The 12919-nt window shown below is 41.4% G+C and overlaps 1 protein-coding gene across 1 annotated transcript in view; it reads right to left on the reverse strand.

Annotated features, from left to right (window-relative positions):
• LOC123878466 (E3 ubiquitin-protein ligase arkadia-like) overlaps positions 1–12919 on the reverse strand; it is a 68804-nt gene that overhangs the window by 43598 nt on the left and 12287 nt on the right. Inside the window, exon 11 of the mRNA XM_045925637.1 lies at positions 11810–11949. Within this exon, the coding sequence (XP_045781593.1) occupies positions 11810–11949 (140 nt within the window). The remainder of the gene's footprint in view (positions 1–11809; positions 11950–12919) is intronic.

Here is a 12919-nt window from a genome sequence, read left to right on the forward strand (position 1 = left end):
CTGATGAACATGCATGTGGTAACTAGCCACGGCCGAAGCCTCCCACCAGACCAGAACAGAAAATTATAAATTTCAAACCCTGCCGGAAATCGAACCCGGGACCTCCCGCTGATAATACCACAACGCTTACTGACCAGGCACACCATCAAAGGTGAAGGAAGAGTAATCATATACAATACCGAATAGAATCGAATGTATGTCGCAACGAAGAAACTGCACGGTCAAGGGTGTGCATGTCGGTGAAGGTTGGTTTCACAATCGGCCTCCCAACGCGGTTATATCTACGTGAATATTCGCGTACGTAACGCCTACTATCATGCGATAGGGTAGAATTGCCAGATGCCCCGTATTTTACGGATACCCCGTATTTGAGGATATGAGAATACAGAACCCCGTAATCTAATAAAACCCCCGTACTTTTTTACAAATTCAGCCGGAGTTGGCTGGCGAAACCGAAACCTGACGTTTTGTCCAAACAGAATATACCCGCGTAACCGAAATCGATTCAATCTAGACACTGTGAAGGCGGAATTACAAGTTAAAGGTATGGATGTTTACAAAATGAAGAGCTAATATTCTCTGTAAAACACTGTCCCCCGTAAAAAAATCTAAACCCCGTATTTTTATGGTCGTAACCCGTATATCAAGAAGTGGGAAGTGGCAATCCTACGATATTGATACGGAGTTATGACTTATCAACTTATGACTAAGGTTTCGGCGCCATTAGCACAGTTCACGACATCTAGGGAACTTGCAACAAAACGTCGAGGCTTCACCTACACTGGTAGGCGTCAAATGTTACCTACATTTGACGCTAGGTAGGCTATGAAACGACGAGATTTCTTTGATTTCATGTTACCCAACCAACCACTACCAAGGGTCACTGGTAGGAAAAGAGTGACACGCACAATCGTTGTTTCCGTCATCTGTGAAAACAGCACTATTTTACGTTCCACCCGCCAACGGGTTATCACTTCCATGAAGCAGGCTCTTACGGCTTCGACCCACTGACCTCTACTAATACAGGTACGCTGGGCCTGCGACTTCCGACCTGTTTTTGAAGCAACTTGAGAGTGTCAATGGGAATTTGTGGAAAAAAAGTCCACAAACACATTTATGGGATGGCTCTGCCAAGTACCAGCTCGAAGCATTGGATTCGGTGGATCGCCGAGCTAGAAGACTCATTGGTGATGAAGCACTGATGAATTCTAAACTCCAAAGTTTAGAACATCGGCGTAAATTTGCCAGTCTATCGGTAATCTACAGGATATATTTCGGAGAGTGTGCACAAGAACTCTTTGACCTGGTTCCTCCTTCACCTTTCTACCATCGTACTGCCAGGCATCGTCAAGGTCTGCATCCGTACGTAGTCGAAATTCCTCGAACACGTACGAAACGATTTGCTTCCTCTTTCCTAATTCGAACCGCTAGGATATGGAACGCCCTTCCGGCATCAGTTTTCCCTTCCACCTATAATATGGGTACCTTCAAGTCAAGAGTTAATAGGCAACTTCTAGGCAAGCGCGCTCTATCTTAGGCTGCATCATCACTTGCTAGCGGGTCTGATTGCAGCCAAGCGCTAGTTTATATAATTTAAAAAAAAAATCACCATTGATAGAAATAGGCAATAGGGATTAGTGGAATAAACCGCTATTTCAATTCTCTGGTATCCAGACTCCGAGCCCTTTTCACCCAATACCAACAGTAATTTATAGAACCGTTCACTTGTAGCGTCATTTGGTCAGTGTGAAATGTCTTCAGTAGGTCAACACCGCTGAACGCAAACGCCTAGGTTTTGTCGTAATCTTATTGGGGATTTTTTTGATTAAAAAAGAATATTAGCCATGCCAGTCATGACTAATACTCCCCTTTCCCCTCCAATTAAGCGTAAAGCTTGTGCCAGGAGTGGGTACGACAATAATGCAACGGGTGAGGTTTGAACCGCCGACCTTTCGGAATTCAGTCCGCTCTTTAACCGTTGAGCTATCGAGGTTCTAAAAATTGTGGGATTGTAGATGGGTTAGTGGAATAACCCGCTATTTCAAGTCTCTGGTATCCAGACTCCAGAGCCCTTTTTATCCAATACTAACAGTATTTTGTAGAGCCGTTCACTAGTAGCATCATTTGGTCACGCTCGGGTGAAATGTCGTCAGTAGGTCAACGCCGCAAGCCTCAACGCGAACGCCCAGTTTTTGCCGTGATCTGTCAACTAACCAGTTTTTTGTGGACAAACGAGGTGTCAACTTAAAGCGCTACGCACACCACCAAAATGGAGTGGAACTGAAATGACTTATTTGAACTATTGCTATCCTCCGACGCAACGATCGCTTGGATAAACAAGTGTAAATTAAAAATTTATAACACCCCCGACAAGTGAAGGTTACAGTAACTGGAAAAGAGCTGATAACTTTCAAACGGCTGAACCGATTTTCTTGGATTATAGCTAAGAACACTCTCGATCAAGCCACCTTTCAAATAAAAAAAACTAAATTAAAATCGGTTCATTCGTTTAGGCGCTACGATGCCACAGACAGATACACAGATACACAGACACACAGATACACAGATACACACGTCAAACTTATAACACCCCTCTTTTTGGGTCGGGGGTTAATAACAAAATTTTCAAAATTTAAAAACCCCCGACACATTATTATTAGAATTTGGCCGGACACTAATCTGTATTGGTTGGATATTAATAACCGGTCTAATAAGAAAACTAGAAAAGAAGTTATAACTTTCAAATGGCTGAACCGATTTTCTTGGATTATAGCTAAAAACACTCTCGATCAAGCCATCTTTCAACCAAAAAAAACTAAACTAAAATCGGTTTATTTGTTTAGGAGCTACAATACCACAGACAGATACACAAACACACAGATACACAGAGACACACGTCAAACTTATAACACCTCTCTTTTCGGATCGGGGGTTAAAAACTAACAGAGACTTGAGGATCATAAAAACAGCTTAGCCATCCAACTTCTGGATGCCAGCAACAGCACGTTCCGCCTAAAGAGGACAAGATTGGCCGGTAATATGTGGGATGTCACATCGCTGGATGTGCAAAGCCTAAATTGTAAACATTAAAAAATAGCACATCTGTTTATAGTCCAAGGACTGATAGCAGATAAATTAAAAAAATTTTTTTTTTTAAAAGAATATTAGCCATGTTAAATGACTAATATTCCCTTTTCCTCAGCGTCAGGCTTGTGCTAGGAGTAGGTACGACAATAGTGCAACGGGCGGGGTTTGAACCATCGACCTTTCGGTTTTCAGTCCACTCCTTTACCGGTTGAGCTATTGAGGCTCTAAATTAAATTTAGAGGGCCAATACAAACCAACTTACTTATTATTTTTTTACTTTTCAGTTTCTTTTGTCGGGGGTTTTGTAAATTTTCACCTGTATAACTATAATTGAACCATGGCCCTTGACCCATGCAGCCTTGTCACTGGCAGTAGGTATCTGTGGTATCGACCTCAATTGACCGCACAAATTGCTTCTGACCTATAAGTTGATAACAAGGTATGATTTTTAGGTCAAAGGAAATGACAGAGGACAAATGTCAGCCGAAAAAGCCTCTAGCCCTTTGTTGTTATTGGCTTAATTTATGGTATTCTTGTTGCAACAATGCATTGTAGCCAATAGTGAGCGAGCGTCAACCAATCAGAGGTGATTGCGAGCGTGACATTGTAGCTGTCATTCTACCGCATTCGAGCAACGCAATTATTCGTCCGTCAACTATACAATTTTTTCTCCTATGGGAGTTGGGACATACCCAAGTTGTTAAATGGATGGGTGCCCAATTTTGGGGTTCCGAATTTGGTCTTTTCGTTGCCTCTGTTCTTCGGAGAACACGTTAACAGGGACCGACGCACCGTAGCTAAGCTTATTACGGTTTCTCAGGCATGGATATTCTCTCACGATGTTTTCTTCACCGTAAAAGCAAGTGATATTAAGTTTTTTTTTTTTTTAATAAAGAATATTAGCCATGTTAAATGAAATTCCCCTTTACTTTCTAACTAAGCGTCAGGCTTGCGCTAAAAGTAGGTACGACAATAGTGCAACGGGCGGGGTCTGAACCGTCGACCTTTCGGTTTTCAGTCCACTCCTTTACGGTTGAGCTATTGAGGCTCTAGTATTAAGTTAATTGCTTATAAGACACAAGTGTAAATTAAAAATTTATAACACCCCCGACGATCCAAAGTATTTGAGTTTTCCAAAACATCATTTTCAAATAAATAATTATGTATTTAGGCAACGTCCATCTTGACAGCTTGACATTTGTCTATTGACATAATATTATGAACCTAACGGTTATCTAACCTTCTTTTCTACAAGAAAACTAGAAAAGAGCTGATAACTCTTAAACGGCTGAACCAATTTTTTTAGATTATAGCTAAGAACACTCTCGATCAAGCCACCTTTCAAACAAAAAAAACTAAATTAAAATCGGTTCATTCGTTTAGGCGCTACGATGCCACAGACAGATACACAGATACACAGACACACAGATACACAGATACACACGTCAAACCTATAACACCCCTCTTTTTGGGTCGGGGGTTAAAAACGGACATCTTGGAAGAGTAGGAGTGCCCACGATGGAACCAGACCCGCCAGACCTACAGACTGGAAGGCCAACGTACCAAGTATCTAAGTAACCAGTATTGTTGGTTAATTGCTAGGTAACTACCAGCACTACAATACCAAGTGTTACAAGGCCGACCATTGTCTATAACCGTGTCACAAGCGTCGCGTCATAGTGACAAATTATCCTTTTACTATCAGGAAACGACAAAGTTGTAGTTTAATGGTGCCTGGCTCGTTGGCACAATCGTCAAATGGCAGGCGTCAAATGTTAGTGCGTTTGACGTCGGGAGCCCTAAAGAAGCCCTATTTTCCTTTGTTTTTATTAACCCCCGACCCAAAAAGAGAGGTGTTATAAGTTTGACGTGTGTATCTGTCTGTGGCATCGTAGCTCCTAAACTAATGAACCGATTTTAATTTAGTTTTTTTTGTTTGAAAGGTGGCTTGATCGAGTGTTCTTAGCTATAATCCAAGAAAATTGGTTCAGCCGTTTGAAAGTTATCAGCTCTTTTCTAATTATTGTAATCTTCACTTGTCGGGGGTGTTATAAATTTTTATTTAACACTTGTGTTACTACTAGCTGATGCCCGCGACTTCGTCCGCGTGGATTTAAGTTTTTCGAAATCCCGTGGGAACTCTTTGATTTTCCGGAATAAAAAGCCTATGTGCTAATCCCGGATATAATCTATCTCCATTCCAAATCCGTTATTAACACTCGATCAAGCCACCTTTCAAACAAAAAAAACTAAATTAAAATCGGTTCATTAGTTTAGCAACTACGATGCCACAGACAGATACACACGTCAAACTTATAACACTCCTCTTTTTGGGTCGGGGTTAATAAATCAACTCATCATACCGCCATTATGACGTCACGGCGGCCCATAGAGTTAATGATTATTTTAATACGCGCACAACATGAAGGTAGTAACTAATTATACCGCGGAAGTGTAGGCAAGGTCGCCTCGCTCGTCCACGCTTGGGCGATGTCAATTTTGCGACGTACATCAAAACTTACAACAATGCTTAGGGCCGGCGCACATATGGCAAGCGCAGCGCAGAGCATGCCCGCGAAGTTTTCTAATCGCGTGACACATTACGCGAATTTCTACCAGAGAATGCGCGAGCACGCGCGGGACTGCGCGCGGATGCGCGAGTATCCGCACGGATGCACAATAGATTTTAGATATTATTTCAATGAGGACAATGTCGAGAATACTTTGACTGTGAAAAATGCTCTGCGCTGCGCTCCGCCATATGTGCGTCGGCCCTTCAAGTGCGTGACACGGGTCTGCCCACAAAATTCAAATTCAATTTGGTTTTTAGCAATTTATAAACTAATACGACAAGAAGACTTATGGCATTTTAATTGCGCCAATGGCAGTATCATCCTCACAGGTTTATATAAAAATCTTTACTTGAAAGTGTTTCAATTTTTAAAGTAAGATATTGTACTAAGTGGGGTATCATATGAAAGGGCTTTGCCTTTACATTCTAAAACAGATTTTTATGTATTTTTATGCATAAAAGTGTTTGATTTATCGTGCAAAATGACGGAAAAAATACCAGAGTACGGAACCCTCGGTGCGCGAGTCTGACTCGCACTTGGCCGGTTTTATATTTTATTTATTTTATAGGCTAACCTGATCAACCCATTTCCACCCCACTACTGAGTACGGGTCTCCTCTCAGAATGAGAAGGGTTTAGGCCATAGTCTGCCACGCTGGCCCAATGCGGATTGGCAGACTTCACACACCTTTGAGAACATGGAGAACTCTCAGGCATGCAGGTTTCCTCACGATGTTTTCCTTCACCGTTAAAGCAAGTGATATTTAATTGCTTAAAACGCACATAACTGAAAAGTTATTGGTGCGTGCCCGGGATCGAACCCCCGACCTCAGATTAGGAGGCGGACGTTCTAACCGCTAGGCTATCACTGTTCTAACCGCTAGGCTATCACTGACTATTATAGGCTAACGCTTAGCTGCAACCAGACTAGCTGGCAAGTGATGATGCAGCCTAAGATGGAGCGCGCTTGCCTAGAAGATGCCTATTCAATACTATTGGAGAGGAAAACTGATGCTGGATGGGTTTTCCATATCCTAGCAGTTTGAATTAGAAACGATAGATTATTATACTAAGTGTAAAGCTGAAGTGGGAATGGGCAGGTCATGTCTGTCGTAGAACCGACGGCCGATGGGGCAGACGTGTTCTGGAGTGGAGACCGCCTACGGGTAAGCGCAGTGTGGGACGATCTCCAGCCCGCTGGACCGATGACCTGAAGAAGGTGGCGGGGAGCGGGTGGATGAGGAAGGCGGAGGACCGTGTTTGGTGGCGCGCTCATGGAAAGGCCTATGTCCAGCAGTGGACGCATACATGGGTTGGATTAGATTAACTAAAATTACTAGATTCACATAGATTTCATATGCAACGTTTGTGACCTTATGTTACCTACTAACCCTAACTATAAAATCTGTAACTATTTTTCGAATTCCGGTCCGACCGAAATTCCTATGTAATCAATCGAAACCAGTTACCATTTGCATTCAAATTGCGACCTTAATTGTATCAGGATTAACGCCCAATTTCCAATACTCAGTATCTGCACTGCAATATGACAAAAACCTTTAAAGAAACGCAGCAAAAACCTGATCTCTTCCCTTACTATTTTTTTCTCTCTCGTCTGGCTTTACAAAGATTAGCCAATGTCAAGTTTGTAGTTATTTGTCACAAGTTAGTTAACTGTTAAACTATTACAAGTATGGACCCCGTCTGTGCCGGCGCTCGCCGACATACGCACGGCACCCCCTTAGAGCGCTTTCCAGTCAGTTTTAACAAAAAAAAACACTCCAAAAAGGCAGAGCACGCTCGCCAGCTAACACCAACACAGACGAAGTCCATCTCTTCCTTTACTATAACTACTTACTGGGTTTAACGTAGCTTCTACAGTCTACACGCCTACATACTTTTAGAGTTCCGTAACTGAAAAGGAAATTAGGACCCTTATAGGATCATATGTTGTCTGTCTGCCTGCCCATCTGTCGTGTCTGTCAAGAAAACCCATAAGGTCCTTCCCGTTGAACTAGAATCTTGCTGGCGGGTAGGTGAGTCTTATAGCACAAGTAAAAAAAAAAAAAACCGAAAATCGTGAATGTGTGGTAACTGGTAACATCACAAAAAAAAAAATTAAAATGTGTTCATGAACAATTAATGTGTGTACCTATTTTCAATTTTCAAAGTAAGATGTCTAAACCAAGTGGGGTATCATATGAAAGAGCTTTACCTGTACATTCTAAAACAGATTTTTATTTATTTTTATGCATACTAGTTTTTGATTTATCTTTAATACGAGTGTAGTAGGGAACCCTCGGTGCGTGAGTCTATTGGCCGGTTTTATTTATTTGTATTGTGATAACACAAGTTAGCCCTTGACTGCGATCTCACCTAATGGTAAGTGATGATCTAAGATGGAAGCGGGCGAACTTGGAAGGGGCATACCTATTGGTTGATGACAAGGATGGCTAAAAATGGGGGAAATACAAAGAGTTGCGAAAATAAAACATCGGAATCAGCGTCCACGCCGCCTCGCTGTGTGTCGGTATGTCCCGACATCCGCGTGCCACTATATTTAGGACGGGCCGTTGAACCCGAAGGTCGGACGGCGCGACACTCGACTACCTGCGCCAACGCTACGAGCATACGGTTTTTAGGGATCCGTACCTCAAAAGGAACCCTTACAGGATCACTTTGTTGCCAGTCTGTCAAGACAAGGGAACCAAAAACCTATAGGGTACTTCCCGTTGATCAAGAATCATGAAATTTGGGCAGGTAGGTAGGTTTTATAGCACAAGTAAAGGGAAAAATCCGAAAACCCGTGAATTTGTGGTTACATCACCAAAGAAAAAATGTGTTCATGTTACCCTGACGGTACATCCGAGAACTCACACACACATCACTGCGCTGTAAGTTTACCCTCAGCGTGCTGTTTGTAGGCAGGTTCTCTCTGTCCTTTTTTTTCTCTCTCTTCTGGCTTTACAAAGATTAGCCAATGTCAAGTTTGTAGTTATTTGTAACAAGTTAGTTAAACTATACAAGTATGGACCCCGTCTGTGCCGGCGCTCGCCGACACACGCACGGCACCCCCTTAGAGCGCTTTCCAGTCAGTTTTAACAAAAAAAAAAACACTCCAAAACGGCAGAGCACGCCCGAAAGCTAACACCAACACAGACGAAGTCCTCTCTGTCCTTAGTCACTAAGGACAGTGAGGAAGAGCAAGGACTACTACTTTGTCGCTCTGGTGTCGGATCCGACATCCGCGTGCCACTATATTTAGGACGGGCCGTTGAACCCGAAGGTCGGACCCGACTACCTGCGCCAACACTACGGGTACACAAACGGTTTTTTTTTCTGACTAAAATCTACCTGAACGCTTTCAACTTATCTATACATGTGTAATCTCTACTTTTTTGTTGTTATAGCGGCAATAAATATACTTATCATGTGATGTACGGACAGACGGGCAGACAGCGAAGGCTTAGTATTAGGTATTTGGTTGCTAACGGAACCAAAAACCCTAAAAATTAAAAAAAAAAAACCGGCCAAGTGCGGGTCGGACTCGCACACCAAGGGTTCCATACAATCGTCCAAGATTAGAAAGAAGAAAGAGAAATCGGCGAAATGCGAGTGTGAGCGATGTGTGACCACACCAAGGGTACAATAAATACAGTAGAGCCTCGATAATCCGTACTCTGAATAATCCGAACGCCGCTGTAATCCGAACTGCCGACTGCCCCTCTCTCTCCCTTACCGTGACCGCTGATCTTATATTTTGTTACGCAAGAGACTGACGAGTCTGGGAATGACGAGTCTTTTGTTGACAATACTTCAGCTTTAAACGTCAAGAAAATTCCTCATTCACAAGCTATATCAGCACTGAACACTTGTTTAGATTGGGCTGATGAAAATGACTTGTCCGAAAAGATGATGTTGCGTAATTTGAGGGACAAAGCCTTTTTTTGGTCAATAATAATAGAACCCGCCAAACTAAAATTGATGACTTTATGAATAAGTAACGTATTTTGTGGTTTAAATATGTGTTTTATAATACCTGAATAAATATTTTTTGTCAAAATATATTTGCATTTTTTTTAACATACTGTAATCCGAACGCTCCGTGAGTCCGAACAGGGGTTATTTTTTGGTAGTTCGGATTATCGAGGCTCTACTGTAACACTTTTTAATTTTTTTTTAAATTTTTATGGAGGCCATTTCGGAATTTTTATTATTCGTCGTTATAGTGGCAATAGAAATGCACATTCTGTGAAAATTTCAGCGCTTTACCTATTATCCTAAAACTGTGCTATTGCGGTTCAGGAGATACAGCCCGCTGGGCTTTGACACACAAAAGGATAGACGGACATAAAGACAGTGGAGGCTTAGTAATAGAGTCCCATTGGCAACCTTCAGGTCATCAACCCTTCGCCGGCCCACTACAGAGCAAGGGTCTCCTCTCAAAATGACAAGGGTTTGGCCATAATCTACCACGCAGGCCAAATGCAGATTGGAGATTGGAGAAATGGAGAACTCTCAGACACGCAGGTTTCCTCACGATGTTTTCCTTCACCATTAAAGAAAGTGATATTAAATTGCTTACAAGAGTAAATTAAAAATTTATAACACCCCCAAAAAGTGAAGGTTACAGTAACTAGAAAAGAGCTGATAACTTTCAAACGGCTGAACCGATTTTCTTGGACTATAGCTAAGAACACTCTCGGTTCATTAGTTTAGGAGCTACGATGCCACAGACAGATACACAGATACACACGTCAAACTTATAACACCCCTCTTTTTGGGTCTGGGGTTAAAAATGCACATAATTAACTTCATAAAGATAGAAATATGTGGCCTGGTATTAATAGTATATATAATATTAATAGTATAGGTAGTACATCTTAACTTAAACACCAGGCTATCACTATTTATATAGACTAGCTTGAGAACTCGATACCGAGATTAGTTCCTAAGAAAAAGGGTCTGACACTGACAAACAGACAATCTTACAAAGATTTCTTTATACCTTTTTGAGGTATAGTACCTTAAAACGCCCAATGAAAGTAAATTGCCATGAAGGTGACACTAGAAAGTACAAATGATTGTTTCAGTCTTACTTATTTTTAGACTTGAAGGTAAAGGAGTTTTGGTCAATCACAATTCACAGCTAAGTTAGGTAAAGACTGGATTACTTAGTTTATTATTGGATTAAGTAGATACTTAAGTAATTAAATATGAAAGTTTAAGTTGTTTTTAACCGACTTCAAAAAAAAGAGGAGGTTATCAATTCGTCGGAATCTTTTTTTTTTTTAATGTATGTTTCCTGATTACTCAGAGACCGCTGGACCGATTTGGATAATTTTTTTTTTTTATTTGAAAGGGTATACTGTGCAGGTGGTCCCATATAAAATTTGGTGAAGATTTGATGAATATCTTCGGAGATGGAGAACAGAACTCCTCAATGGATAAGAGCAAATCACTAGTGATTTAAGTATAATGGTTTTTGATTTATCGTGCAAAATGTTGAAAAATATACTTGAGTACTGAACTCACTGTGTGCGAGAGTGACTCACACTTGGCTTGTTGCAAATCTACCTTAAAGGTATTTACTTATGTGGCAGGAAATGGGAATGCCAAAACAGTGTTCCATATCTTCTCTTAGTGGTTGTCTAACTTTAGCTATGTTATTATGTCATAGAGAATGTCTAATATACCTATACAAAATCCCAAGTTTTCTAGACCTAGATTTCTTTTTAATTCTAGATTTTGAGTTATATTTAGATAATCTGATTGACTGATGAAGTCAAGATAATAATTTTTTTATGTAAAAAAATAGATGATTACCTACCGAATATTAAGTCATGAAAAGAGAATAATCATTTTTATAGCTATAATTTAACTAAGTAGGCACTTTGGACATTTTCAAACCATCAGACTACCTATGTTACATAGTAAGCGTTTGTCACGTTTTACTCTATCAGTATACAGCGTTATGAACGTTACTCCATACATTAACTAGCGATAAATAGCGGCGTCCGACGATAATGTACCCGACGAAACGATAGGAAGTCGCTATCAAAAGCTATAATACCTACAACAGCATTTCTGGTCACGTCACAGTAAGAAAATGTCGATAATGTCGACACTTGTAGTACATTTTGTAGTTACCTGTAGTTCTGCTCGTAGTCCCAGTAGTCCTTGTACCGCGGGTGCCAGCGTGGGCCCCCGCGGGAGTAGGGCCTTCTGGAGCCCCCTTGGCTCATCGCTGCGCCATACCACACCGTATCGATCTGCGACCAAGACCGGGCCTATAAACCCGCGTCCAACCACTCGAACACCACTAAACCACCACAAATACACTCCACCAAACACTTTAACACAACACAAATCCAAAAAAAAACGAAAATCCAAAGGACTCCACGGGAGTCGTCACTCGTGTTTTGGAGAGCACTGCAACGGCGCGAAGTTCGCGCAAACTGCCCGAGCAACTGCCAACTTAGCAAATAGCAACAGCGCACAAACGTCACGGCCCACGGAAGCGCTTCTCTACCGGAACTGGTAACAATTTAAATTTGACCGCCAAATTAATTAATGACTATTATTTTACAATTACCTCATAATCATTAACATTAATGAGCGGTGGACGTTGTGAAAAAAATTCGAAAGTTATTCCACGGCTATCATTAAGAAAGCTAGTCTAATAGTTGTACACGGGGAGTATTGATTTTATATTAGTGAGTCGTGCAAACACATAATTTCCATGAAGCGACACCGATAAGTTTGAGCTAAGGTGACCGTACGCAAATAGCTGGGCGTGTTATCACATACTCCAACTGTTCACATAATTAATGTGATTCAGCCTATTATCTCGGCACTCGTTACGCACTACGAAGCATCGTATATTCTTTATTCCACGCACAAATCTCTACGGGGATAGACTTAAAACTCAATAAACACAACTAAAAATCCGACGGCGAACTCAAATTGTGAGGAAGGGCAAAAATATTGGAATTTTAATAACGCAACGCTGTGCCCTGATCAAACTACACAATACGTAAGCTTTAAAAAAAAACTTTACACAACTTGTTCGCTTTGGAACATAATTCGCTGCAGCGCTTTCAAATAGTAAACCAAAAGACAAACACTCAAACCCGTCTAATATCTAAAGCGCTCGAGCGCTGCATAAGCGTAATGCCCCGCCCATTGTTATTATAATGCAGCCAACATGACGCACAAAGAGTAAAGTGAAGCTAGCCGCAGAAAAGTGACACATTGCAG

Source organism: Maniola jurtina, chromosome 26 (assembly GCF_905333055.1).
Source record: "Maniola jurtina chromosome 26, ilManJurt1.1, whole genome shotgun sequence".
NCBI lineage: Eukaryota > Metazoa > Arthropoda > Insecta > Lepidoptera > Nymphalidae > Maniola > Maniola jurtina.